Raw genomic sequence first — 24,973 nt, 5'->3', positions numbered from 1 at the left:
TTCCTGCCCCCACCCTAAACTATTAAACTGGCTCATTCAGGCTTGCCCTCAATCTGTCCTCAGGCCTCTTTCCCAAGGCTTCAAAGTTCAAAATAAAAAACCTCCCAGAAAATCAAGCAGCTAACAAAGCCATATCCAAGAGGCAACAGTGCTTCTGTTAAAATCAGATTTCTCTCTGTGTGTGAGAGAGAGGGGGGGGGAGAGAATATGAGAATATGACAGTTCTGACAATGGGAGAACTTTTTGAACTTGGCTGATGCTAGAAGCCCCCACTCAACATCAAGGCTCTCAGCCAAAGAGATGAAGAGATGAAGAGAGAAAGGACAATTTCTGGCAAATCACACCTCAAGCTGTTTTTATTACTATTCCATGCTCCATTCAAGAGGGCTAATTCTACCAGGAAATTAATACTCATTGAATTTACAGAGATGGGAAGCGGCACCCAACAGCCTTCGCAAATTAGAATCCTTCTGGGTGTAGAGGAAGTTAATCCTGTTCCTGGGAGGAAAGCCTTGGGGTCGGGAGGGCGCAGGTCCTCTTTGACGTATCTACATTGAACACTGCTAAGGCCGGGCATGTTGCTTGGTCTTTGGCCTCTGGAGACGTTCCAGGACGCAGAGCACCAGATGTGAAACGAGTTCTTAGCTCAAATAATATTTCAGTAAAAGAGGCTGGCAAGAAGGTCTCCTCGAAACTCCGAGAACATCCCTGGTAACTTTTGCTCTGATTTGGTTTCGCAGTCTCTGGAGGAGAAGACACATCAATGCCTCTTGTTCAACAAGGGTAAAGCGACTGGGTCCTGGCTCCCACCCTAGGACACAGTATTCAGACTTACGGCTCAAGGAAACCCAAAATCTTTACTCAAGAAATAAGCACACTGTTTCGGCATCAGTTCAGAATACCGGGTGCACCTCTCATTGGGGCAGTGGGGGAGCAGGGCGTTCAGAGTCCAGGGGTGGCAGCAGTGCCTACCCGGAGGATTCTCAAAGAGAGGAGGCTGAGGGCACACTCCACAAGGGAGGGTGTTCGAAAGAGGGCGAGAGGCTGCCAGCTCTGCAGGCAAGGGGTGCCACAGAAAGAAGATAGTTGGTCAAGGGAGCCGTGGACCCAAAAAGGTTGAAAACCTCTGATCTAAGTTGTCACAGATTCCAGTCCCAGCTTTTCCAGGTTTCAAGGATGGAAAGTGAAACCCAGTATTAACACTGGTAACCAGAACCGACACCAGTCCGGGGCTAAATGGTGAATTGGCCTTTCACAGCAGCCTCCTAAAACATTCCTCCAAAGGAATGAATGAATGACTGTCTAGCAACAGCATGAGGACATGTCTCCCTCAATTGAATTAAGCTCCCAGCCTGAGATTTTGCTCAGATACAACCTGATCACTTTGACAAGCTGGGTGCAATATGCAGAAATATGTGGGCAAGCAGCCTTTTAAATTAAACATGACAGAAATATCCACCAGTAGGAGCTACACAACGCAGCAAACATTATTCGGGAGAGGGCATGTGGCGAGCTGTCATTGAAGACCAATTCCTAACTACGCAGAGGCAGCGACCTGTTTCCAATCTCCGTAATGTACTGCCAGCACTCATTTTCTAACGACAAAACACAGGCCAAGGAAGCTGCCACTGCCCTGGCCATCTTGCAGCACTGAATCAACCATCCCAGGAATTCAGACGTCACTTGCGGTACCTTTGTGGGTTTCTCTCCCCTCCATATTCAATTCCATCCCCATCACGGCTGCATCCTGTTATCCATCCCCTTTGCCAAAAGGGCTGCGCCGGCTCCTGCGATGCTACCGGGCCAAGTTTGCCATTGGGATATTAAAGCTCAGAACAATTTCAGAGCAGGTTAGCCGTGGGTACACCTTGCCTTGCATTTCAGTCCTCAGTAGAGATGCTTGCTTATACTTGATTTATTTATTTAAATTTATACACTGCTTGATTGTAAAAACCACAACAACGACAACGGCGACCCTCAAAGCGGTTTACAAACATAAAGCAAGAAAATCAAGAAAAATTCACAACCCTACTTTAAAACATACAAAGGTTAATAAGGAATGGGGGAAGTTTATAATTTATCTTAAAAATCATTGTAAACATTTAAAATCATTAGCAGGATTGGAATAACACTTGTAGTTTAATGGATATAATGGAGATGCAAAAGATTTGGATTATCATAAAACATGCAGGAGGAAAGGACTAACAATAAAGGGGAGGAGGGAATTCCAGGAGACTCTTTGGAATCTTGTTTTTATTATGTATGTTGGATATGTGATCGTAGAACTTTAATTTGAAAAACCATATAAATAAATAAATTTATAAATAAAAAATAAAATACTAAAACAGATTAAAATTGCCTCAACTTTCTAAGCGTCTGAATTCTTACAAATGCAAAACGGGTACAGGACCCTCAACCACCCGAGCCAAGTTCACCATTAGATGGAAGAATACTAAAAAGTGGAATCAGGAGGTGCGCTTCCTATGCTATGCAAGGCTTTATTTCTGTGTCCTAAGATGAGTCTTCTGGAAGGAACTGCAAGGCCTGGAGAGCTGAGCATCTCAGAGACCCCACTGCCTCATCTCTTCCATTAACTCTCCTGTACACAGAAAGGCCTCGTTCCATCTGCCTCTGCAGCCACGGGCTTTATTTTATTTACTAAAATAAAAGGCCAGCAGCCTTCATTAAAGCTTTGTAACAATGCAGAGGTGGCGAGGCAAACATGACGGCTTCCCATTTTAGTTTATTGACAACATAGTCACTGCTTACCTCATTTCAAGAAGTTCCCATCACTGGAAAGTGACTCAGCCCAAGTGGAAAAGAAGGAGAGAGCTTTTCCAGCTTCTTCCCTGCCATTCCAGCAGCACCTACTTGAAATCAGGCTCCAGTTCACGGGCAGGTAACCTCACACCACGTCAAATCACTGGTCTGCTTGGCATTTTACTGTCTATAGCAGCCTTCCCCAACCCAATGCCCGCTCCAGATGTTTTGGGCTACAATTCCCATCACAAAGTTGCTGGTTTGGGTTGTGGACTGAAACATCTGGAGGGCAATGTGTTGGGGAACACCGGTCGACACAGAGTGGCAGCCAGCACCCAGGCTTTCCGGCAGGAGTCATTCCCCGTCCTCCTTAGGGACGCCAGAAATTGCATCAGGGAACCTTTTGCATACAAAGCACAAAGAGGAGATGGGAGACAATGAGCATATACAGGAAACTCCTAACGGACGTGCATCCAGTTGACACGCAATCGCACATGCACGCATCACTTCAAACCCAGAAGTGACTGTAAAAATGGCAAAAACAGCCCTAAAGAGAGAGCCCAGAAAGGCCAAATAGGCACGAAAACAGCACCTAGCAATCCCACAAGACTTTGCAAGGGCAATCCCAGGAGCAATTGCACTGACCATTGAGGCCTGTGGCAAGTTGGAATTTGGGCGATTGTGGTGGGGTTTGGCATCTGGTAGTCTCCTCCAGCACCATAATTGATGCTTTTGAAGTATGGTGCTGGAGGAGACTCTTGAGAGTCCCATGGACTGCAAGAAGATCAAACCTATCCATTCTGAAGGAAATCAGCCCTGAGTGCTCACTGGAAGGACAGATCCTGAAGCTGAGGCTCCAGTACTTTGCCACCTCATGAGAAGAGAAGACTCCCTGGAAAAGACCCTGATGTTGGGAAAGATGGAGGGCACAAGGAGAAGGGGACGAGATGGTTGGACAGTGTTCTCGAAGCTACCAACATGAGTCTGACCAAACTGCGGGAAGCAGTGGAAGGCAGGAGTGCCTGGTGTGCTCTGGTCCATGGGGTCATGAAGAGTCGGACACGACTAAACGACAGAAGAAGAAGAAGAAGAAGAAGAAGAAGAAGAAGAAGAAGAAGAAGAAGAAGAAGAAGAAGAAGAAGAAGAAGAAGAAGAAGAAGAAGAAGTGCTGCTGGTTTTTTTCTAGAGTTGCCAGAGGTCAGAGGGTGTTTGCAGGCTTTTCCAATGGTGTTTCAAATATATGCAATTTCACGTAAACACATGGTGTCTTGGAGTGTAACCCCCATGTAAATTGAGAGTTGCCTGTACACCCAAGGCTTCCTAATAAGGAAGCAGCTCAATGGTCAAGCTAACCTTGGACCATCCACTCTGACCAGTAGCGGCTCTCACAAAGGTCTCTCAGCGGAGATTCTTTTCAGCAGGGCTGCTGGGGTGTGAACACGATTAACATCCACCCACAAAGAGCCCTGTTCAAGTTCTTAATGCCCCTAATGAGCTACGTGTTTGAAGACACAAAGCAGCTGCTGTAAATGGACATCCATCCACACAGACACTAAAGTGACGTAGGAAACGCATCTTACCATCCGGAAGCGGCTTGCAAGACAAAGCGTCGTCAAGGTCCCTGGCGGTTGACGGGTCAATGGTGAAGATGCATTCTTGCCTATCAAAAACAGAGAATAAACAAAGAAAACTCAGCACTGAAGGCAACAAGTTCATCTGTTTGAAAACCAGCTTCTGAAAGTGGCATGGATCTTACAGTAGGTGAACTTTTGGTCTGGTCCAGCAGGGAAATTCTTAGGTTCTTTGGGCTTTGTTCAGATCACGTGTCTCCTAATTGAGGGATAGTATATCACCAGGGCTGAGCTGTGAGCCAGCAAACTGCCAATTCAAATCTTGCCTCCTCTGCTATTTATTTAGAATCATAGAATTGTAGAGTTGGGAGGGACCCTGAGGGCCGTCTAGTCCAACCCCCAGCAATGCAGGAATCTCAACTGAAGCATCCATGATGATAAATAGGAGTAGGTGGGGAAGCTTAGTAGGTGGAGCATGAGACTCTTAATCTCATGGTGGTTGGTTCTAGCCCCACATTGGGCAAATGATTCCTGAAATGCAAGGGCCCCTTCCAACTCTACGATTCTATGACCTGCAGACCACTTAATAACAATAAAAAGATCACTAAGTGATTTACCTAAAGTAATATGAAATATTTATAAGAAAGTGTCTATGAAATCAACACTTTAAAACCAAGAAGACATTACAGTGGTACCTTGGTTCTCATACATAATCCAGAAGTCCGTTTGACTTCCAAAATGTTCAAAAACCAAGGTTCGGCTTCCAATTGGCGCAGGCACCCCGGAAACAATAGGCAACAGCCGCATCGGACGTTCGGCTTCCAAAAAAATGTTCGAAAACCGGAACACTTTCTTCCAGGTTTCCAGCATTGGGGAGCCAAAATGTTTGAGTACCAAGGCGTTCGAGAACCAAGCTTCCACTATATAAAAATTATCACAGCGCAGAACAAGCATGCATAATAAAATGGCATGCCGTGAACCAACTCCCTCCTCAGTCCCTCTGTCTGCAGGTTGGGGCAATAGCACTCGCCTGTCAAAAGCAGTGTATAAATACTACTGTACCTACAACACACACATTTATTTATTTATGTATTTAATATGAATGGCAGGTGGGGCTATTTTGCCAATTTTTATGTCTTCATGTTTGCCCTTCACATGGTGGTGGTGTTGTTGTTGTTAGATTTGCCTAACCTGCCTCGGGCTACAGCAGCTTTAGAGCTAGCGAGAGAATTCCTCTTTCATGTGCTCGGAGAACCGTTATCTGGTGACAAGCCGACTGCAGCTATAACCTGCTTCCACAGATACATATTCCTTCAATTAAAAACCCATTAATGAATGGAATTTCAAAAAAGCAGCCGCATTCCAAGATACACTGCTTACATAACGTCTCAATTTACAGTCTTCGGCAGAATCACGTCGGAACAGAAAGGGAACACCCCACTCATGCTCGGGGTCCCATGTGCCCTTATCAGGCCGCGTTAGAGCCTGGGTGCTTTGACTGTGACCCCGGACGCCAGCCCTCGGACACTTTGAGCTCGGCCGAGCAGAGGGCGTGCAGCGGTAGACAGCAGGGAGCTTAAAACAACTGCTCTCTTATGCTGACAGGTCTTAAGAGAAAGGATTAAGGGCTCCTCGAGAAACCAGAGGCCGCATGGGTTTTGTTTCAATGGAACAGGTCGCTTAGTCCAGCTGTTTGGTGCTGCAACCGCAAAACCCTGCCACCCATCGCGATCTGTAGCTGCAGGCAGTTTAGAAATTAATAGGCTGGCAGCAGCAAAGGGCCTGCGTTGGAAATGAACGGAACATAAATACGCCAGTGCCAGAACTCTCAAAGCACATCGAGGGAAATGTAGCAACAAGCAGGCGCTCCGCTTTGAGACGCTCGGCCAATTAAATCTATTAGCGAGGTCAACAATGGGGCCCTGGTTCACGAGAGTCCATGCCTGCAGGGAGTGCGGTGTGGAATCCCAGCTCTGGACCACTGAACGCCCAAAACACATCAGGCCCCCTTTTTCTCCTGTGCAAGCAGGGAGAGGCAGCATGCAACAGATCTGCTGATGGACTTGCAGGGCTGAGTTTATGGCAGCTTATTTAAAGCAGCCCTGGATGCAGCCTTCATGGGCTTGTTCGCAATTGTAGCCTACCCCATCCTGAAGCCTTATAAGGTGGCTTGAAGAAAAACTAAAACCCCAAGCTCACTCCTAATTAATGCAACTTATTCAGACTGTAATAACTGGTGGGTGGGTGGGAGCTAAAACTTCTGTCTATGCCTCTGGTGACTGATTGCAATGAGCAGATGATGTCCAACAGTCTTGTTCTCCCTGAGGCTTGTTGCTTCTTGCAAAATATTTATTCAAACAGAAGCCAAAGTGGCTTACAGCAGAAACAAAAGTTGTCAAACGGCCAGGCTGCTAAGTCATTTCAGGGGCAGCAGCTGAGAGCTCACATAGTTGAATACTCCTCTCCAAACACATACACACAAAATCCCTGCACATGGAAAAGCAGCACATCAGTGTCCTGGCCAGGGTGGATTTGATTTAAATCAAACTGATTTAAATCACGATTTAAATCACTAGTCAGTAAGGCTTGATTTAAATCATAGTTTTCTACATAAAGACTAATTCTTGCTGCTATAACTTAAATATGCAAGTAGATGAAGATTATTAGAATAACAACTTTTCATATTAGTTTTTTATCCCCAGTTTAATAGGTTAATCATTCATATTTGGACAACTTTACTGTTGTACTTAGGAAGGAGAAAAATAATCATTACCTTAATAATAACAATTTAAATAGATTTATTCAACTGAAACAATAACATAACAGCATATGTTATTTGCTTAAACAAACATCCATGTTTGTTAACTAATTTGGCTAAACAAAAACAAAATTTATATATTTTAAGAAACTTAAGACTGCCAGCCCAGCCTACACATGTTTCTATTCTATTCACTGAACTTCTTGAAACTTAGCACTGAAGGGGTTGTTTCTGTATTCATAGGTTTGTAGAACAATAGGATTAAGGTCTTTTTCTCAACTCTGTTCATGTTATAACATTTTTGCTGTGAAGAAGAGGCATGTGATCTCTGCTGAGTCAAATTCAGTTTTGAGAACTGCAAAACTCAACCAAGCATCTGTGATAATATCTTGTAGGCAGAGAAACTGCCCAATAATCTTACAAAAACCTCTGGAAGAGCATGACATTGTGAATGGATTAATGGAATTTATTTACCCCAAAAATTAAACATATACAACCTTATTCTACATAATTAAAAAACTAATCTTTATTTCATGATGGAATAACCTTTGGATGGTAATATATTTTCCTCAAAAAACATTTTATTTAAAAAAATCCAATTTTAAAAAATCGATTTAAATCAAAAAAATCCGATTTTTTGATTTTCTTTTTAAAAAATCATTGATTTTTATCCACCCTGGTCCTGGCTCCCACTCCAAAACACACAAGCAGAGGCTCTTACTTGCAAGTAAGAAAGATCTATTTAATCAGGCAAACAATAGTATAGGCTCAGTGACACTCTTAATTGAACCCCTGATCCTTTGGAAATGACCATGCACGGCCCAAAGCAGTATTTCAACTTGAAATGTAGAATGACATCCTGAACATGCACACTAGCTCCCATTCTGATCTCCTAGCACAGAATGGAGAGGCCATGCAGGCAAGCTGAACCAGAGGCCTCCCTTCACTCAGTCAACTTCACAAAGACAAAATGTAAAATATAAACACACTTCAGCAACAATCGTCATCCATGAGAGGTGAGAGCTCAGCTATTGCCTTTTGTTTACTACAGTTTGGATTTTGTGGGTCTCGTTTAAACTTTAACAAGGCACCGCCATGACATTTAACTGTAAAAGGTGACTGCATGTCTAGACAACTACATCTTGAAGCTGGTCTCACTTCTCTTCCCATTGTGAGCAGACACAAGGGAACGCTGACCTGAGAGGTATTCAGCCCGGCACCCAGACTTCTGCGCACTTGCTCTCTCGACTCAAGAGGACTGGCATTTCAAAACTGGGTGGGTGGGGTATTTTTAGATCCTTGAAAGTCTCAATCATTGTTTCTAGGACCTTGATGAGCTCCTTCTTGGAACGATGCATCTTAGGCCTGGAAAACAACCATTTTCACTCGGGAATAGGCGCCCCTCCTTGCTTCAAGTATGTTTTATGCATGAAACAGTATTTTATAGCAACTGCAGGAATACACCCCAATATGGTCAAAGCAAACACCCATCCCCAATCATTGGGTAAGTTAGACTCATACAATCATAGAATTGTAGAGTCAGAGGGGTCCCCAAAGCGTCATCTAGGCCAACCCCACTGCAAGGCAGGAATCTCAGCTAAAGCATCCATGACAGATGGCCATCCAACCTCTGCTTAAAAACCTCCACCACCTCTTGTGGGAGACCGTTCCACTGCCGAACAGCACTCACTGTCAGAAAGTTCTTCCTGACGTTTAGTCGGAATCTCCTTTCTTGTAACTTGAAGCCATTGGTTCAGATCCTCCCTTCTGAAGCAAGAGAAAACAAGCTTGTACCTCTTCCATATGACAGCCCCTGAGATATCTCATCATATCTCCTCTCAGTCTCCTTTTTCCTAGGCTAAATCTACCCAGCTCCTTCAACTGTTTATCATAAGGCTTGGTTTCCAGAACCTTAACCATCTTGCTTGCCCTCCTCTGCACACCTTCCAGCTTGTCAACATCCTTCTTAAATTGTGGTGCCCATAATTGGACACAGTACTCTAGGTGCAGTCTGATCAAGGCAGAATAAAGTGGTACTATTACTTCCCTTGATCTGGACACTATACAGTACTTCTGTTGATACAGCCTAGAATAGAATTAGCTTTTTTTTTGCTGCTGCTGCATTACACTGTTGCTCTTTAAAAAAGAAAAGAAAAGATCTTGCTATGCTAACCCCATCTATCATTTTTTACAGACACCAGGACTCCCATTCTGCCGAAAAATGTAACAGAAATCACAGCTATACAACAAATCATTCTGGTTGGAGTGAAAGCTAAACCTGTCTGTGACTGCAAGGTACACACATCCATAATAATCTAGCTATTGCAACCCGGGGAAACATAATATGTCCTCCTGCTAGATTTCTGGGGGTTGGAACTGGCACACCATCAAAGCACCAGTCTGCTCCATGAGCTGCAAGCCACCAGCACTACCGGTAGTCTACAGCTAAATTTTCTTACAGAGGCGAAGAGGATAGGGGAGAGACTAAGAAAGCTTCAAGAAGCAAAGTTTCAGCACCATCAATACTCCTCAAATGTCCACCTTGACGTAATAAAGGAAGCTGGCCCCGCTGTTTTTGCTGAGTAAATGAGACTTCTGGGCTCCTGTGATCCAGTTATGCTCCCACTTTCACTCCTACGCAGGAAACCCACTTGCATCATCATGCCAAACAACTTTTAATCAGGAGACACAGGCTCATCTAATCCCTCTGGGCTGAGAGAGGCTTTCTGTCACATGGTTTTGTGCATCTGAAAGTCTTCCGCCTTGTCTAGGCTGAGAAGCTGGTGAGGCAGGGCTTCAGGGCCGCCATTTTGCATTACAGCTCAGAAGTTAAGACCTGCTCAGGCTTGGTCCCAAGTTATCAAGAAGCTGTCATCAACTGCAGGAGATAGGGAGAAGAGTGGCTTGTTAAAACCCACAATTGCAGTCTCCTAGATTAGATGGAACTAATCTATTGAAATCACAGAAGGACAGGCCACTGAGACCATTTGGTATCGCCCTCAGACTTGTTAAATCCACTGCTCAGCCCTAACTCCACATCATTTATGAATAAGTTAACTTCCAAGTGCAGATTCTTGGGAGAATACATTTCTCTCCATTGCGAGAGCTGGCCGTTTACACCAACTCTCTTCTCCCTCTTCCTTTCCCAGTTGCCATTCCATTGGTTTTGCCAGAGTCTGTGCTCCTTTCTGTTCTTCTCATTTGGGAAAGCCTTGTTTCCTCAAAGAAGCCTTCTTTCCTTTCATAGCTTCCATCATGCGACAGAATGCTCCTCCGTAGAAAACAATATCCCCTTAAACAGAACACAACCACGTCAGGGAGAAGGGTCTGGCTCCCAACATGCTGGTTTTCGAAATGGAGCTTTTTATTCCAACCGGCTGACATTCAATTCTATCTGGCGATTCCCTTGTCTGTCATCTGAATTGGCACCGCCCCAACCCAGGTCAACCATCTCAGGAAGAGCTAGACACCCCAGCAAATTATATACATGGGGGTACTAAGCCCATGTAAATTGCTAGCATGAAGTGGCAGGCCTGAATAGCTCAGTTGGTTAAACCGTGGTGCTGAAGACACCAATGTTGCAGGTTCGATCCCCCTATGCTGCATATTCCTGCACTGCAGAGGGTTGGACCAGATTATCCTCAGGGTCCCTTCCAACTCGACAGTTTTATTATTCTTTAGCCCCCTTTCCATGCTATGAACCAACTTATATCCCACTGTTTCTAACACCACAATATCCCCTTTCCTGGACTCCAATTTAAAATGGCTTTTAATGCTCTTTTGATGCTGTTACCCACCCTGGGACCTTAAACAGTGAAGGGCAGGTAATAAATATAATAGCAGCAGCGATAAACTACTCGACTTGAATGAGACCCATTAATTTGTGGTTTGGTGCACCTCCGTTGGAGAACAGGTTCTGACAGACGGCTTAGCAACCTCCACACCACCAGTCGCCGTCCCCACAACTTATCAGTTCCCTGCACATTTCTACACATCCTGTTCCAGGAGCACAGGTTTTGCTGTTCCTAGAGTTATCACCAGCTTGTGGCATGGACAGTTTCCAGGCACTGAGCTATTTTATCAGATCTTCACCTTCCACCTGCTGAGGGGAACCCTCTGTCCCCAGGAGCCATGCTCCTTCTTCCCTTCCAGCTCCCTGAGCCAAATCTGTCCCCTCCACCTCTCGTTTTTTCAGCCGACAAGCCTCTAAATACTAGCATTGCTAATCCCAGCGGGCAGGCAGTGCTGCAATGCAGGGACCGCCCCGTTGCCTGGAGTTTCCAGCTAGAAACAGTGCTAAGAACAGCACCTCCATGCCTAGGACAGAACAAAAGCCAGGTGAGGAATCCTGTGGCACGCTTGTTCGACTGACGAACAAGGAAAACTTTAGTCCGCTCAGAAGACCCTGCTTGCCATTTTAAGTAACATCCAGAATCACCTGGTACCATATCTCTGAACCCGCAAAGATTTCAAGCGGATCACCTTGATCCATGTCAGGACACTGGGGAATGGTGGGTGGAAACTGATGAGTGGGGCAGCGGGAGAAGTAGGGTTGGAGACTGACTTGGAAAAAGGGGTCAGTGGATCAGCCGGGAGACGAGAGGCAGAGGCAGGAGAAGCTGCAGGATTGGAGAGGGAAGAACAAGTATAGGAGAAGGTCAGGCTGGTGGGGAGTCAAGTTTGTTTGTTTGTTTGATTGATTGATTGATTGATTTACTACCCTCCATCAAAATATCTCAGGGTGGTTCACCGCCTCCTCCTGCCTCGCTGTCTCCCAGGACCAGAAGAGGAAGGAGCAGAAACAGGGTGCACTCGGGCATAGTATGTGCCTGCGGTTTGGATTCTTCCCCTTTTTATCAATGCCTCTTTTTTTAAAAAAAAACCCAACAACTATAACCCTGACAACGACCCTGCAATGTTGGTCAGCCTTATTCACATGCTGCAGCCAAGCAGGCTAAAGCTCAGGAAAAGAGTAGTGCATTAGGCCAGCTTATGTATTTGGGACCATGGGCCAGACCTCACCTGTCTCACAGCTCATGCTCCTAACTAACCAGCAAACTAACTCAGACAAAAATCTTCTGCCTGTAAACATCTCTCATATGTGGGTGGGGGATCCCCCCCCCAAGAACCACAGGGGGTCTTCCTTGGAGAGTCCCATCTATGAAAGCAACGTTTCATTAACTCCGCCTACAGGGATGCGGGAGGTTCATTAACGACTGCTGGTTTTAGCAGAGCTCCTCTTCTGGTCCTAGGTCTCTCAGGCAACAATGCTTGTTTGCTTGTCTGTTGTGTTCAAAGCCTGGCACCCCTAACGTCTGAGACAGGGTTTCAGGACGGCTTAGAACAAACTCCCCATTTCGGACGGCACCCCACCTCACGGATCCGTCTGATTTCCTTGCCGCAACACCCTTTTACTGCACTAGGTATTTTTAGTTCATTGTTTTCTATTTTGGCAGCTGAGAAAGTGCAGTGTGTAATTCTACCTCCAGTTTCATATTCCTTCTTAAAAGTGAATACAACATCCTGTTTATAATAATAAAATCACTGGTTGGCAGGATGACACTCGGTGGAAAAAAAGAGGGAGAGAGTGAAGAATAAAGAGAAAGAGAGAGAGAGAGAGAGAAAGCAACTGGAAAATTGAGAGCCAGCACATTTTGGTGCCAAGTTTCACATTTGCAACGGTCCAGAGGAGGTCACTGGTCTCGCTCACAACCGAAGGCGAGGAGTGAAGAATGATCCCCACAAACTCTCCCTTGTTAAGACCGTGTACGCCATCTCCTTTCGAGCAAGGGATTTGCCCTTTTCAGGAAAAGTGACGTGATGCTTTTCCCGCAGTCATCTAAACAACAGGAGACATGGAAAAGGCAGTGCGGCTCAGCCCAGAATGACCCTTCTCTCCCTCTCTCTCTCTCTCTCTCTCTCTCTCCAGGATTTGGGGTTTTCTTTCTTTTCCCACTCTGGGAGGACTTTCCTGGCTAGGTTGCTTGCCCCAGTTTAGCAGCAAGAGAAACAAAAAGATATGAATGAAATTAAAAACACTTGGAAGAAGCCACAGAAGCAGCTCTGGGGTTTCTCAGGTTCACGTAACATTTCCTTCCCCAGCGTTGCCCCTGCGCCCTGGGTGGAAAGTTGCACTTCAACGTTTCCTTTGACACATACCCCTTGCTTTTCTCCTGCACTCTGTGCCATAAAAACTGGCAAGGGGGGGAAGGAGGCAAGTAAAAAGACAGAAGAAGGTGGGAAGGAGGAAGAGGTCTTGGACCCCACAACTTTGGCCACTCCATACCTTCAGCCTTCTCAATGCCATTTGGAATTCCAAAAGAACACACTGCCGTCTCCACCAGGGTGGATAAAAATCTATCTATGGCCACTCCATACCTTCAGCCTTCTCAATGCCATTTGGAATTCCAAAAGAACACATTGCCGTCTCCACCAGGGTGGATAAAAATCTATGATTTTTTTATTAAAAAAAAATCGGATTTTTTTGATTTAAATTGGATTTTTTTGATTTAAATCGATTTTTTTATTGAAATCAGATTTTTTTTAAATAAAATGCTTTTTGAGGAAAATATATTACCATCCAAAGGTTATTCCATCATGAAATAAAGATTAGTTTTTTTAATTATGTAGAATAAGGTTGTATATGTTTAATTAATCCATTCACAATGTCAGGCTCTTCCAGAGGTTTTTGTAAGATTATTGGGCAGTTTCTCTGCCTACAAGATATTATCACAGATGCTTGGTTTACTTTTGCAGTTCTCAAAACTGAATTTGACTCAACAGAGATCACATGCCTCTTCTTCACAGCAAAAATGTTATAACATGAACAGAGTTGAGAAAAAGACCTTAATCCTATTGTTCTACAAACCTATGAATACAGAAACAACCCCTTCAGTGTTAAGTTTCAAGAAGTTCAGTGAATAGAATAGAAACAATATTTTTCTGATTGTTTGGAGTGGACAGTATTTAAGTTTTTCATGTGTAGGATGGACTGACAGTCTAAGTTTCTTAAAATAAATATATTTTGTTTTTGTTTAGCCAAATTAGTTAACAAACATGGATGTTTGTTTAAGCAAATAACATATGCTGTAATGTTATTGTTTCAGTTGAATAAATCTATTTAAATTGTTATTATTAAGGTAATGATTATTTTTCTCCTTCCTAAGTACAACAGTAAAGTTGTCCAAATATGAATGATTAACCTATTAAACTGGGGATAAAAAACTAATATGAAAAGTTGTTATTCTAATAATCTTAATAATAATCTTCATCTACTTGCATATTTAAGTTATACCAGCAAGAATTAGTCTTTATGTAGAAAACTATGATTTAAATCAAGCCTTACTGACTAGTGATTTAAATCGTGATTTAAATCAGTTTGATTTAAATAAAATCCACCCTGGTTTCCACCTTCGTATTTGCTTGCTTTGTTCGGCTTTGAAACATTGGCTCTAATCAATCCAGCCAGAAGAGCAAAAAATAAATGAAACTGTACCTCCCGCTTCCTTAAATGAAGACATATCGGACATGACAAAGGCAGAGATTTTATTTTTCACTGTTCTCAGAGAGGACAGGGCAGGAATGGATGGGCTCCCATTGCAGGTAAAGGTAAAAGGTAAAGGACCCCAGTCAGAGGCGAATATGGAGTTGCGGCGCTCATCTCGCTTTCAGGCCAAGGGAGCCGGCGTTTATCCACAGACAGCTTTTCCAGGTCGTGTGGCCAGCATGACTAAACCGCTTCTGGCGCAACAGAACACCATGACAGAAACCAGAGCGCAGTTTATCTTCCCGTCGCAGTGGTACCTATTTATCTACTTGCACTGCCGTGCTTTCAAACTACTAGGTTGGCAGGTAATGGGACAGAGCAACGGGAGCTCACCCCCGTTGCGGGGATTCAAACCGCTGACTTTAGCAGAGCCCAAGAAGCTCAGTGGTTTAAGTAGAACTTCCTACTAGCGAGCAAAGGAACAAGCTGTCTGCCTTCCTCCCTGGGGGTTTTCTCAAGAGAAGGTGAAGATGGTGGAGGCATTTTAAGGAAGTCTGTAATACAGGGTGGCTTACGTAGAGAGCAGGGGGCTGGGTCTCCTGGAAACTCAGCAACCTGGAACACACTGCCTGCAGTAGCAATGGGCTCTGAGGGTAGAAAGGACTTGGGCTACACCACTACAGACTGCAGGTGGGAGTTTCTGCTGTGTGCGCATACACAAAATCCCTGTACATATAAGATTACCGTAAGAAGGTAAGAGTCCTGCAGCTGGATCTAGAGGCCAGCGGCTGATCTAGTCAAGCATCCTGTTCTCACAGTGGCCAACCAGATGCCTATGCCCACAAGGGAGAAGAGTTTTAATCCTTTTCAAACCCTGTTCATCTCCTTGACATGCTGGTTTTCTATATGCCGGAAGGGGTCCTGCTTTGTTGCACGAAAGAGGATTCAATGATACAAGTCCCCGCCTGTAATGGGAAGCGAAACAGTCCAGAGACAGGGCTCTCGCCACAGTGAGAATTAGGCCTGAACTCCTGTGTGCACTGGCAGGTTCTGAGGCTCCTCCAACGCTGAAGCAGAAGGCCTAAGGAACAGGGGTGTATGACAAGCGGAACTGACACTCCAAGCAGTGCCGTTTGGAGGCGCTCCTGGACAAGAGCACCGAAGGAACATCCCCAGCAGAGGCCTCCCCCCATGCTTTGGGTGTCTGCTGCCCTGATCATCCTAATAGATGGACCAGGCACCCATCTGCCAGCTTGTCAAAGCAACTGTTCCTGGCGCTCTAGGAAAATGGGGCCCAGTCGCGCCCCAGCCCCAAAAGCTCACGCTGTGGTTTGGAAAAGAAGGCGTGCAAGAGCTCAAGCAGAAGAGCACTCTCCCCTTCTTGCCGTTTCCAGCAACTGGCATTCAGGTGGACTGCTACCTCTAGCTGTGGAAGGAGAGCATAGGCATTGTGGCTCGTAGCCCTCGATCCCAAACTCTTTTTGCATGCTGCTGAATTTGAGGAAGTGGAATACCACGGTTAGTGCAGATAACTGCAGCGTGATTGCCGACAGGAGTGAGACCTTGCCAGCATGTTATACTCCTGCTCAGATATCTGCACTGGCTGCTGATTCATTACTCTCTGGAACTCTCTGCTGTATTGTTTTTGGCAACTGCTAAAAAACCTTCATTTCAACAAAGCTACCCAGACACGTCAATTACTTATAGTTTTATTGTGTGCAATCGTTAAAATACTGCTTTTGTTTATCTTTTGTTAACATTTCGCGTCAACTTGTTTTTAAAGTTTTCTTTCGGCGGGTTTTTTTTAATGAATATTTTAAGTTGTTTTATGTAATCTGCTTAGAGGCTGTCTGGTAATCCAAGCCAAGATCTGTAGACTCAAGAGATGGGCCTTTGATGAGCGACGCAGCTTATGAAAAGAGAGGAAGCACAAGCTGATCTCAGAGCTTTCGTTGCAAAGAGCCACCAAAGCCCACAGGCAGGTCTGAAGATTTCCAACAATCCTCACCGCCTTTCCTACTTTCCATACGCTGGTCAACGGACACGACCCATAAAACGTGTTCTACAAAGTTGACAGTTTTACTATTAAAATGTGCCCGGCAAGAGGGATCCACGCTACTGAGAAAACTGCTACTGTCGCAGTCACAATTAGAACCATGAAAAAGAAAATGAAATTAAATGTACTGTCTGTACATTTTGCACCCCCACCATGCCAGAAGCTGTAATACTGGACCAAAAATAAATAAGTAAAGGTCCCAAAGTTCTCCAGTTTGAGTCTTTCATTCAAATATGCCCTCCTGTCCTCACAAGTCCTTTGAAGGCAAAACCTCCCAAACGCAAAAGCTGTCTGCATCCAGCCTAAACTCAAGACAACTTGGCCTATTTTCCATGTGAAAGAATCCCAGACCGCTAGAGCCCCCCCCCCCAAGGCAACCTGCAAGCGGACAAGAGGCCTGAAAGAAAACGGCTGAGAGATTTTTTACCTTAAATCTCTCCTCTTGGCAAATTCTTCTGGTGGGATAACCCAGGGGAGGCTCTGGGGGAGGCACTGCAGGACATCGGGCTGGAAGTCCGAAAAATCTACACCGTATTCCGTGAGGATGCCTTCCGTCTCCGGCTCAATTTCACCAGCCTGCCCGAGACTTTGAGCCAACTGCCTATGAAAAGGAGACACAGAAGTCGAAGAAAAAGGGCATAATCATTTTGAGCAGGTTACAGGATACTTCAACAACCCCCAATGGAGCATGCAGGTAGGGCGGGGGGGGGGGGAGAAAGAGAAACAGTTGCTCCATCCTGATGCTGTCCGGACAACCACTGGCCACACAGGGTGATGGGAGTTCTATTCGAAAACATCTGGAAGGAACCAAAATGGGGGAAGGCTGGGGCACACTTTTTGCTGGATTACAATGTGCATGAAACCTTGCAGAGCGGCAGAAACCAACCTGCCTATATTCTACACTTAGGATGGGAGGCGCCACACAGTAGACAAGAAAGTAAGGTCTGAACACTAAAGACCCAGGCTCAAATTCTTCGCTCAGCTGGAGGGGGGGGGAATCACTTGGGCTACTGCTTGATCACACGACTGCCTGCTAGCTTGTAAACTAATGGCAAATTCTGAAACACTTTCTGGGCATTGTGTTAGAAAGGGCTCCTTCTACTCTGCAGCAAAAGATTTGAAGGAGGGCAGAAGTTCTTCCTTAGGGATTGCCACATACATGCAAGGATTAGTTACCATATTGGCCTGAATATAAGCCTCACGTTTTCCCAAATTCCAACCGTGAAAAGTTAGAGTGCATCTTAATTTCATGACCTTACAAAAGCTGGCCCTTACGATATCGCTGCTGAAACAGACATACGGTAAAACGGAATGGGTGTGAGTGCCTGCAGAATTTTAAGGGAGCGGTTTATATTCAGGTATTGTCTTTTTTTCTTTTATCCCCTTGAATTTTAAAGGTGTGGCTTATATTCGGGTGTGGCTTATATTCGGGCCATGGCCAACAAAGTGGGTCTCTCCAGCTCAGGGAGAGACCAGTCACACACACACACCCCACTATAAACCTCCATTTGGCTTCCTCTGACTTAAAACACACCAGTTCAGACTTAAAGAAGGGGAAGGGAGATTAGTAGCAAGGTTCAAAGACTGATTCTTGGATAAATTCAGGATTAAGTTTCCCAAAATGGTGGGGGGGAGCAGCACATTGCTGCAGGTGCTTTTTATATCCAGCAAGAAAGGGCCACAAACAATGGGATTGTCCCCACGGGACAGGACAATACATTGTGCAGACCTGCTTCAGACAGAGCTAAGAGGCAGACATGACTGGTTCTTGGAGAAAATGGGATGCGTAGAGCTGTCTGGCCTGGCAATAATGATGAGTCATTTGAAAAAGAAAATTATTCTATCATTAAGTTTGTTGGGGAAATCTCTGAGACAAATGATGAAGTAGCAAGTTACAGGAAACAGGGAGGTTCCCCAGAGGCAACACTGAGGAGCCAAGCAGAGCCGTTCTGTGCAAAGTTGAATTGTTAGAGGCCGGCAAGCCATCTACCCTGTGCTGGAAATAAAGCTTTTCCTACACCTAGGGGAGACATGTGCCTTATTCCTTGACACACCCAAGCCCCTCCATGGTCATGCATCTTCATACACAAGTACTTTGGGGCAAGAAAGGAAAAGAGATGGGAAGCAAAGTTCCAACACCAAGGCCGGCCTGAGCCTTGATCAAGAGACTTTTTGCAATGAGCAACGACAAGTGTTAGAGACTCAGCAGAACTACTGGTAAAGTTCTTATCCGTTCCCTTTTTGTAATGCCAGTCTGGGCATTACAGCTCCCCAGGGAACTTCCTTAATACCCTTCTGCAGATCCCCAGACAACACTAATGTCCTGCTACAGAGAACAGCAAGAGGATATCTTAGGCAGTTGGAAAAGAAGACAATGGTAATGTTGTGCAGATGCATCCGTATTAATGGCAGATCTCAGCCAAAGGGCCTCAATAACGTCGAACAGCTAAGAGCTACTCCCAGTTTTTCGTAAGTGTTTCCAGTAATGCCAAAAAGCACTTTCCCTTTGGGTGATTTATCCACACCCCGTGCAAAAAAATTTGAATATTCACTTTTATAATGCCCTTCACTTGCCCTCACTGCCCAACTGCACTCAGTGACCTCATTTCGTAGCCATAGCCAACTAGGTAATTAGCACGGTGACCTCACTAAATTACCCAGGTAAGTAATTCAGGAAAGAAGGAGGAATGATGCCAAAATGCAGACAACAAAGGAAACAATGGCACCAGGCAAGATTTTTTTTATTAAAAAAAAAGAACAAAAAATTGTCGTAATATCTAAGTGGTTGCATTTTTTACATTTTCAGGAAAAATGCCTACGCCACTGAATTTGGTATTGCAAAATCGAAACTGGAAAACATTTGCATCAGCTCTTTCTCAGCTCAAACTCAAATCTCTATCAATCTCAGGCGCTTGCCCGCTGTTGAAGAGCAAATTTTGGTGGGTGGTAGGAGCCAATGCAGCTTGGGTGCTCAGCTCTGACTGATTTGCCAAGTGTGCCCTTGCTCTCAAAAGCCAAAGAGGCAACAGAGGTCAGGAGATGATAGTAAGATCAGCGCCAAGAGGCTCAGTAAGGCTTCCAGGTCTTGGGACACTTGCACCCAGCAACCCTTGGTGTATTCCAGTCAAGTGTCCCAAGTGATATCTCTAAATCCTGGCCCCTCCAGAGATGCAAAATGCTTAAACCTGAAACACCTGCAAACTTGCCTCTTATCCGCCTCCTGCAGTTGCTCTCTTGCGGGTGAAGCTATGAGCCAGCCAAGGCCAATGCAGGTACCACCCTAAGCCCTGTGGGGGGGATATGATGGGATTCTTCCACAGAGCCACACCTTCAGCTACACCCACACCTGCACATACCATTATCTTTCCTCTGCTGCTACTTTCCCCACGTAAAGCAAATTGGGGGGAAAGCACACCACTCTCCTCTGTTCACCTGTCAAAGCAGCCACCTTCCAAGAGGAAGGACCTTTCAATTGACCACCAGGTGGCACCCAAGAGTTGCGGAAGTAAACCCCCTCCCCTAAAAGCACACCACCAGGACACACAGTCCAGGTTTCACTCGCTCCTGATTGGATCCACTTCCAAGGGGGATTCTGAGGGCAGAACCTCAAAGGAAACCCCATTCCCTTTTCCACATTTCTTAGAGTAAGCGGCAGGGCAGGCAGAGAAGGTTCACACCACCCAAGACCAACGTTTTCCAGGTGGGGCCAGGGCAGTCCCTTATCTGAAACCCCGGCAAGCTGCAGACAGTGACACCTTTTGGGTGAGAGGGAGATGAAAGCAGGCCTTGTGGCACGCAGTGTGTTTGTGGCCTTATGCATCACCCTCGTCCCCACCAGCCACGTCTCTGTGCAGGGAGTGGAAAGGACTGTCAGACGAGACAAAGCAGGGAGGTCCAGGGCAGGAATGTCAGCACAGGCAAGGCAGAGTGAAGGGCAGAACTGGAAACAACCCTCAAGAACAACGCCATTGTGGATACAAAGTGGGAGGCGAGCAGAAGGCTCTGGGCTGGGAGGCAAGTTGAGCCACACAGAGGCTCTATAACAGTCTTTGCCAGCCAAATGTTTTGGAGATTTTTTTGCTCCAAAACATCTGTAGGGCACCAGGTTGGAAAAGGGTGCTCTACAACAGAGCTTTTTGACAATGGGCACCCACCCACCGTGAAAGCAACCTCCGTCCCTTTTTCTATTTTTCAGCAGCTACCAGAAAGCCCAGGCCAGGGAAACTAAATGAGCCCTGGTTTTGCCTTGTCGGCTGCAGTTGGTGAGAATGAATGGCCAGCCCCAACATACCTGTATACCTGAAGGAGCCTCTCCACCCCCATTGCTCAGCCTGGACACTGAGGTCCACCTTCGAGGGCCTTCTGGTGGCTCCCTCCCTGAGAGAAGTGAGCTTACAGGGAACCAGGCAGAGGGCCTTCTTGGTAGTGGCGCCCTCTCTGTGGAACGCCCTCCCATCAGATGTCAAAGAGATAAGTAACTGTAATGGTGCTGTTGCGGCTGCTCTTGAGTAAGACGCCCAAATCCGCTCTGTCTTTAAGAGTTTTATTGTGCATAGTATTTACAGTGCAGAGATAGCAGAAAACATGACCTCTCAGTCACTCGCAGAATCCGGGAGTGGACGTTTCCTGTTGCGTGACCAGCATAAGAGTTTGGGCACCCCAAAACGCCTCCTCCCAACCTTACGTTTGGTGGTGCGCCTTAATTCGGGCGTCGGAAGGGGCTGCCTGTTCCCCTCCACCTCTTGGTCAAGGGCTCTCCAACATCACTGAGCCCTGACACCTCCGTCCTGCTAACTTCCTGATTCCCCTCACCTGACCCGCTGCTGCTGCTGCTCTCACTGGGCAAAGTGCTGGTCAGCAGGAGGGGAGGAGGTTCCCTGTAGGAAGGTCCCGACAGTACCTATACAACATTTAGAAGACATCTGAAGACAGCCATGTATAGGGAGGTTTTTAATGATGTTTCATTGCATTTTTATAGTCTGTTAGAGGCAGCCCAGAGTGGCTGGAGACGCTCCTTCAGGTATACTGGACCAAGGCCGTTTAGAGTATAAAGGTCAGCACCAACACTTTGAATTGTGCTCAGAAACATACTGGGAGCCAATGTAGGTCTTTCAAGACTGGTGTTATGTGGTCTCGGCGGCTGCTCCCAGTCACCAGTCTAGCTGCCACATTCTGGATTAGTTGCAGTTTCCGAGTCACCTTCAAAGGTAGCCCCACGAAGAGCGCCTTGCAGTAGTCCAAGCGGGAGATAGAGCATGCACCACTCTCGCAAGACAGTCCGCGGGCATGTAGGGTCTCAGCCTGCGTACCAGATGGAGCTGATAAACAGCTGCCCTGGACACAGAATTGACCTATGCCTCCATGGACAGCTGTGAGTCCAAAATGACTCCCAGGCTGCGCACCTGGTCCTTCAGGGGCACAGTTACCCCATTCAGGACCAGGGAGTCCTCCACACCTGCCCACCTCCTGTCCCCCACGGACAGTACTTCTGTCTTGTTAGGATTCGACCTCAATCTGTTAGCCGCCATCCATCCTCCAACCGCCTCCAGGCACTCACACAGGACCTTCACCGCCTTCACTGGTACAGCAGAAAGGCTGTGTAGCCATGTTGAGCCACACACAAGTGAGATGCCAGGGACCTCCTGCAGGCTAAGCTTGTGGGCTTCTTCCTAGACCCCCTCATTTCACCCAATTTCAGTCCACAGCCACATGCTGGATTACCACAATGTGCTCCATGTGGAGCTTCCCTTGGCTTGGTCCAGAAGATGCAGCCAGTGCAGAATGCGGCACCAAGATTGCTAACTGGGATGTCCCATCAGCACCATGCTACGCTCCTGCTAAGGGAGCTGTACTGCTTGCCACTATGTTACCAGTGCAGTTCAAGATTTGACCCTTAGCCCTGAATAACCTGGGACCAGGTTACCTAAGGCACCATCTTGCCCAGTATATCGCTGCCTGGCAACAGCACTCCTCAAATGGTTCACTGGTGAGAATGATACATACCCCCAGCGGTGGACTTCATATGCACTAGGAACTGGGCTTTTAGTGTTGATGCACCAGCCCTCTGGAATCAGTTGCCTACGGCTGCCTTGGGCCCCTTCAGGAGGAAGGGCAGGATATAAATTAATCTACAAGTGCCCAGTGTTTTTGACATTAAGGCGTCTATTGAAGCATCTTTTGTTTGAGAAGGCTTCCCCCTTAAGTGTCACCCAGTCATTTTATAGTAGTATTAACTTCAGAATTGTAGGAATCGTTTTATTGCTCTTAGCATACTGAGTCTGTAACCTCTTGTGCTTTGATTTTATTCTTTTGACTGCCAAGGCGGCTTATGAAACCTGTGAATACATAAATAAAGACATATGTACAGTGCACACATACCCGAGGGCAAAGTTGCTGTCTTCCCTCCAGTCCACGATACGGCAGATGAACAGAGTGTTGGAATAGTCCTCAGGCCTGGTGATGAAGTCCGGCGGGCAGTCAGCCAAGGCCACGTACGCACGAGGCACTCTGTGGTCCACAGGTGAGAACATGGCGCACTTCTTGAAGAGCTCGCTGTTGCGGTCGGTCAGGAGGCGGATGAAGCCGGTCGCTGCCCTGGAATGCTTTTTCTCCAAGATGTAGACCACCTGCAGGAGCCACAGGGAATTGCCCACGGAAGCGCAGGAAAGGGACGCATTTAATTCCAAAAAAGAGAGCAAAGGAGCCAAGCCCGGAACAAACCCACGGCATATCGAAATGCTTTCACATGGGCCATGACTACTCCTCTTTTTAAAGAACACTCCCCAGAGGCGAGAAGCAGCTGGCCGGTCTTGTGCCTACAGGACAGCAACGGCCACATAAGAACAAGGAGGGGAGGCAGCCTGTTCTGGACTGGATATTGCACTCGCCTGGAAGGAGGAGCTCCAAATCTCTGGGGGAACTCCTGGATCCAATGCTCTCGTGGGAGGCGCAGGGGGTGACATCAGAGATTAGGAGTGCCTATTTCCACCCACAGCTGGTTTGGCAGCTACAGCCCCTTGACTTGGCCATGGCACTGTTTGCTGTGATAACCTCCAGACTGGACTACTACAATGTGCTTTGCATAGGCTGCCCTTAAAGACAACTTGGGAGCTTCAGCTGGTCCAAAATGCAGCAGCCAGATTACGTTTAGAACTCGCATAACCCGGTTTAAAATAGCAGCGCTGGCTGCCAGTTTGTTCACATGCCCTAAACAAATCAGGTCCCCCCAATATCAGATGTCCTTGAGCTGAAATAGGATTTTTTATTTATTGCACCGGCATCCTGCTTTTCCTGCAAGGAGCTCAAGGCTGAGTGCAAAGATCCCCACAGCACAGCCCTGTCTTATCACCCCAACAAGAACGGTGCAGTAAGTGAGGCTGAGAGAGAGCGACCAGCCCAAATGAACCAAGGGGGGAGGACTTCATGGCTGAGAGGGGATTTCTTACCATGACCCCACATGTCGCCCTGAGCATTTGTGGCACTCAAAGCTAAGCATCTCACAAACAGGCAGTGAGTGGGTGATTGGAGGAAGCAAAAGGCTTGGATGAGAGTCTTATGCCCAAGAAGCGACATTATACCAAGCCAGGTCACGGCATCCATTAGGCTTAATACTGACTACACTGGCTGTCAGCAGCTCTCCCATGATTTCAGGGTATGGGGCTCTCTCTCAGCCCTACCTAGAGATGCCTGGGACCTGGGTGGGACCTGGGACCCTATGCCTTGCTCTCAGGGGAGTGGAAATGAGCCCTCCTGACAGCACCCTGAGCTCAGTTCCAATGGGATGCTACCTTGGCAGTCTTCTGCAGGAACTGGTCCGGATCGTTTGGCTTGGAAGAGTCTTCCTGTTTCGCATGGCGGGGGCCGCAGGTCTCCAGGTCCCTGCCTACGGAACACACACATAAAAACGCACACATTACAATTGCTTCCTTCCCTTCCTTCAAGCCTTTTAATGTCCCTGTTTGGCAGTCCCCAGGGGCAGCTTGGAGCGCTGGCCCAGGCTGAAAGAAGCCAAAGGAAGAGGAAAGGGCATGTCAAAATTGCCTTGGAACAAATAGCGGCATTGCAATATCCCTCCAGGCTGCAATGGGAAACAGATATATGGTCAACTTCCATTGTGCACATCTGCTGAAATAAAAATAAACCCCAAAATTTACAAGTACATCTATACCAGCCATAATAAACAAAATGGTGGAAAACACGCTCTATTTATTAAATGCAAATAAAAAGTGTTAGAGTTTCCTGGCATTTCTCGCGTTGGGGTCACTTTAACTATTCGCATTACATAAATAGTCCCCTTTAAGTGATTGCGTTCATTAAAATATTTAATTTCCTTTAAAGAATGT

The 24,973-nt window shown here is 46.3% G+C and overlaps 1 protein-coding gene across 5 annotated transcripts in view; it reads right to left on the bottom strand.

Annotated features, from left to right (window-relative positions):
* DIS3L2 (DIS3 like 3'-5' exoribonuclease 2) overlaps positions 1-24,973 on the bottom strand; it is a 199,118-nt gene that overhangs the window by 79,770 nt on the left and 94,375 nt on the right. For all 5 annotated transcript variants that reach the window (XM_035132946.2, XM_035132943.2, XM_035132940.2 and 2 more), the window contains 4 exons: positions 24,419-24,513; positions 23,010-23,257; positions 17,059-17,232; positions 4,341-4,420 (listed from right to left, as the gene is read on the bottom strand). In XM_035132946.2, coding sequence (XP_034988837.1) covers positions 4,341-4,420; positions 17,059-17,232; positions 23,010-23,257; positions 24,419-24,513 — 597 coding nt within the window. The remainder of the gene's footprint in view (positions 1-4,340; positions 4,421-17,058; positions 17,233-23,009; positions 23,258-24,418; positions 24,514-24,973) is intronic.

The sequence above is a fragment of the Zootoca vivipara genome, chromosome 5, assembly GCF_963506605.1.
Source record: "Zootoca vivipara chromosome 5, rZooViv1.1, whole genome shotgun sequence".
Lineage (NCBI taxonomy): Eukaryota > Metazoa > Chordata > Lepidosauria > Squamata > Lacertidae > Zootoca > Zootoca vivipara.
Note: the sequence above shows the minus strand (reverse complement) of the source record. Positions and strands in the feature narration are given on the sequence as shown.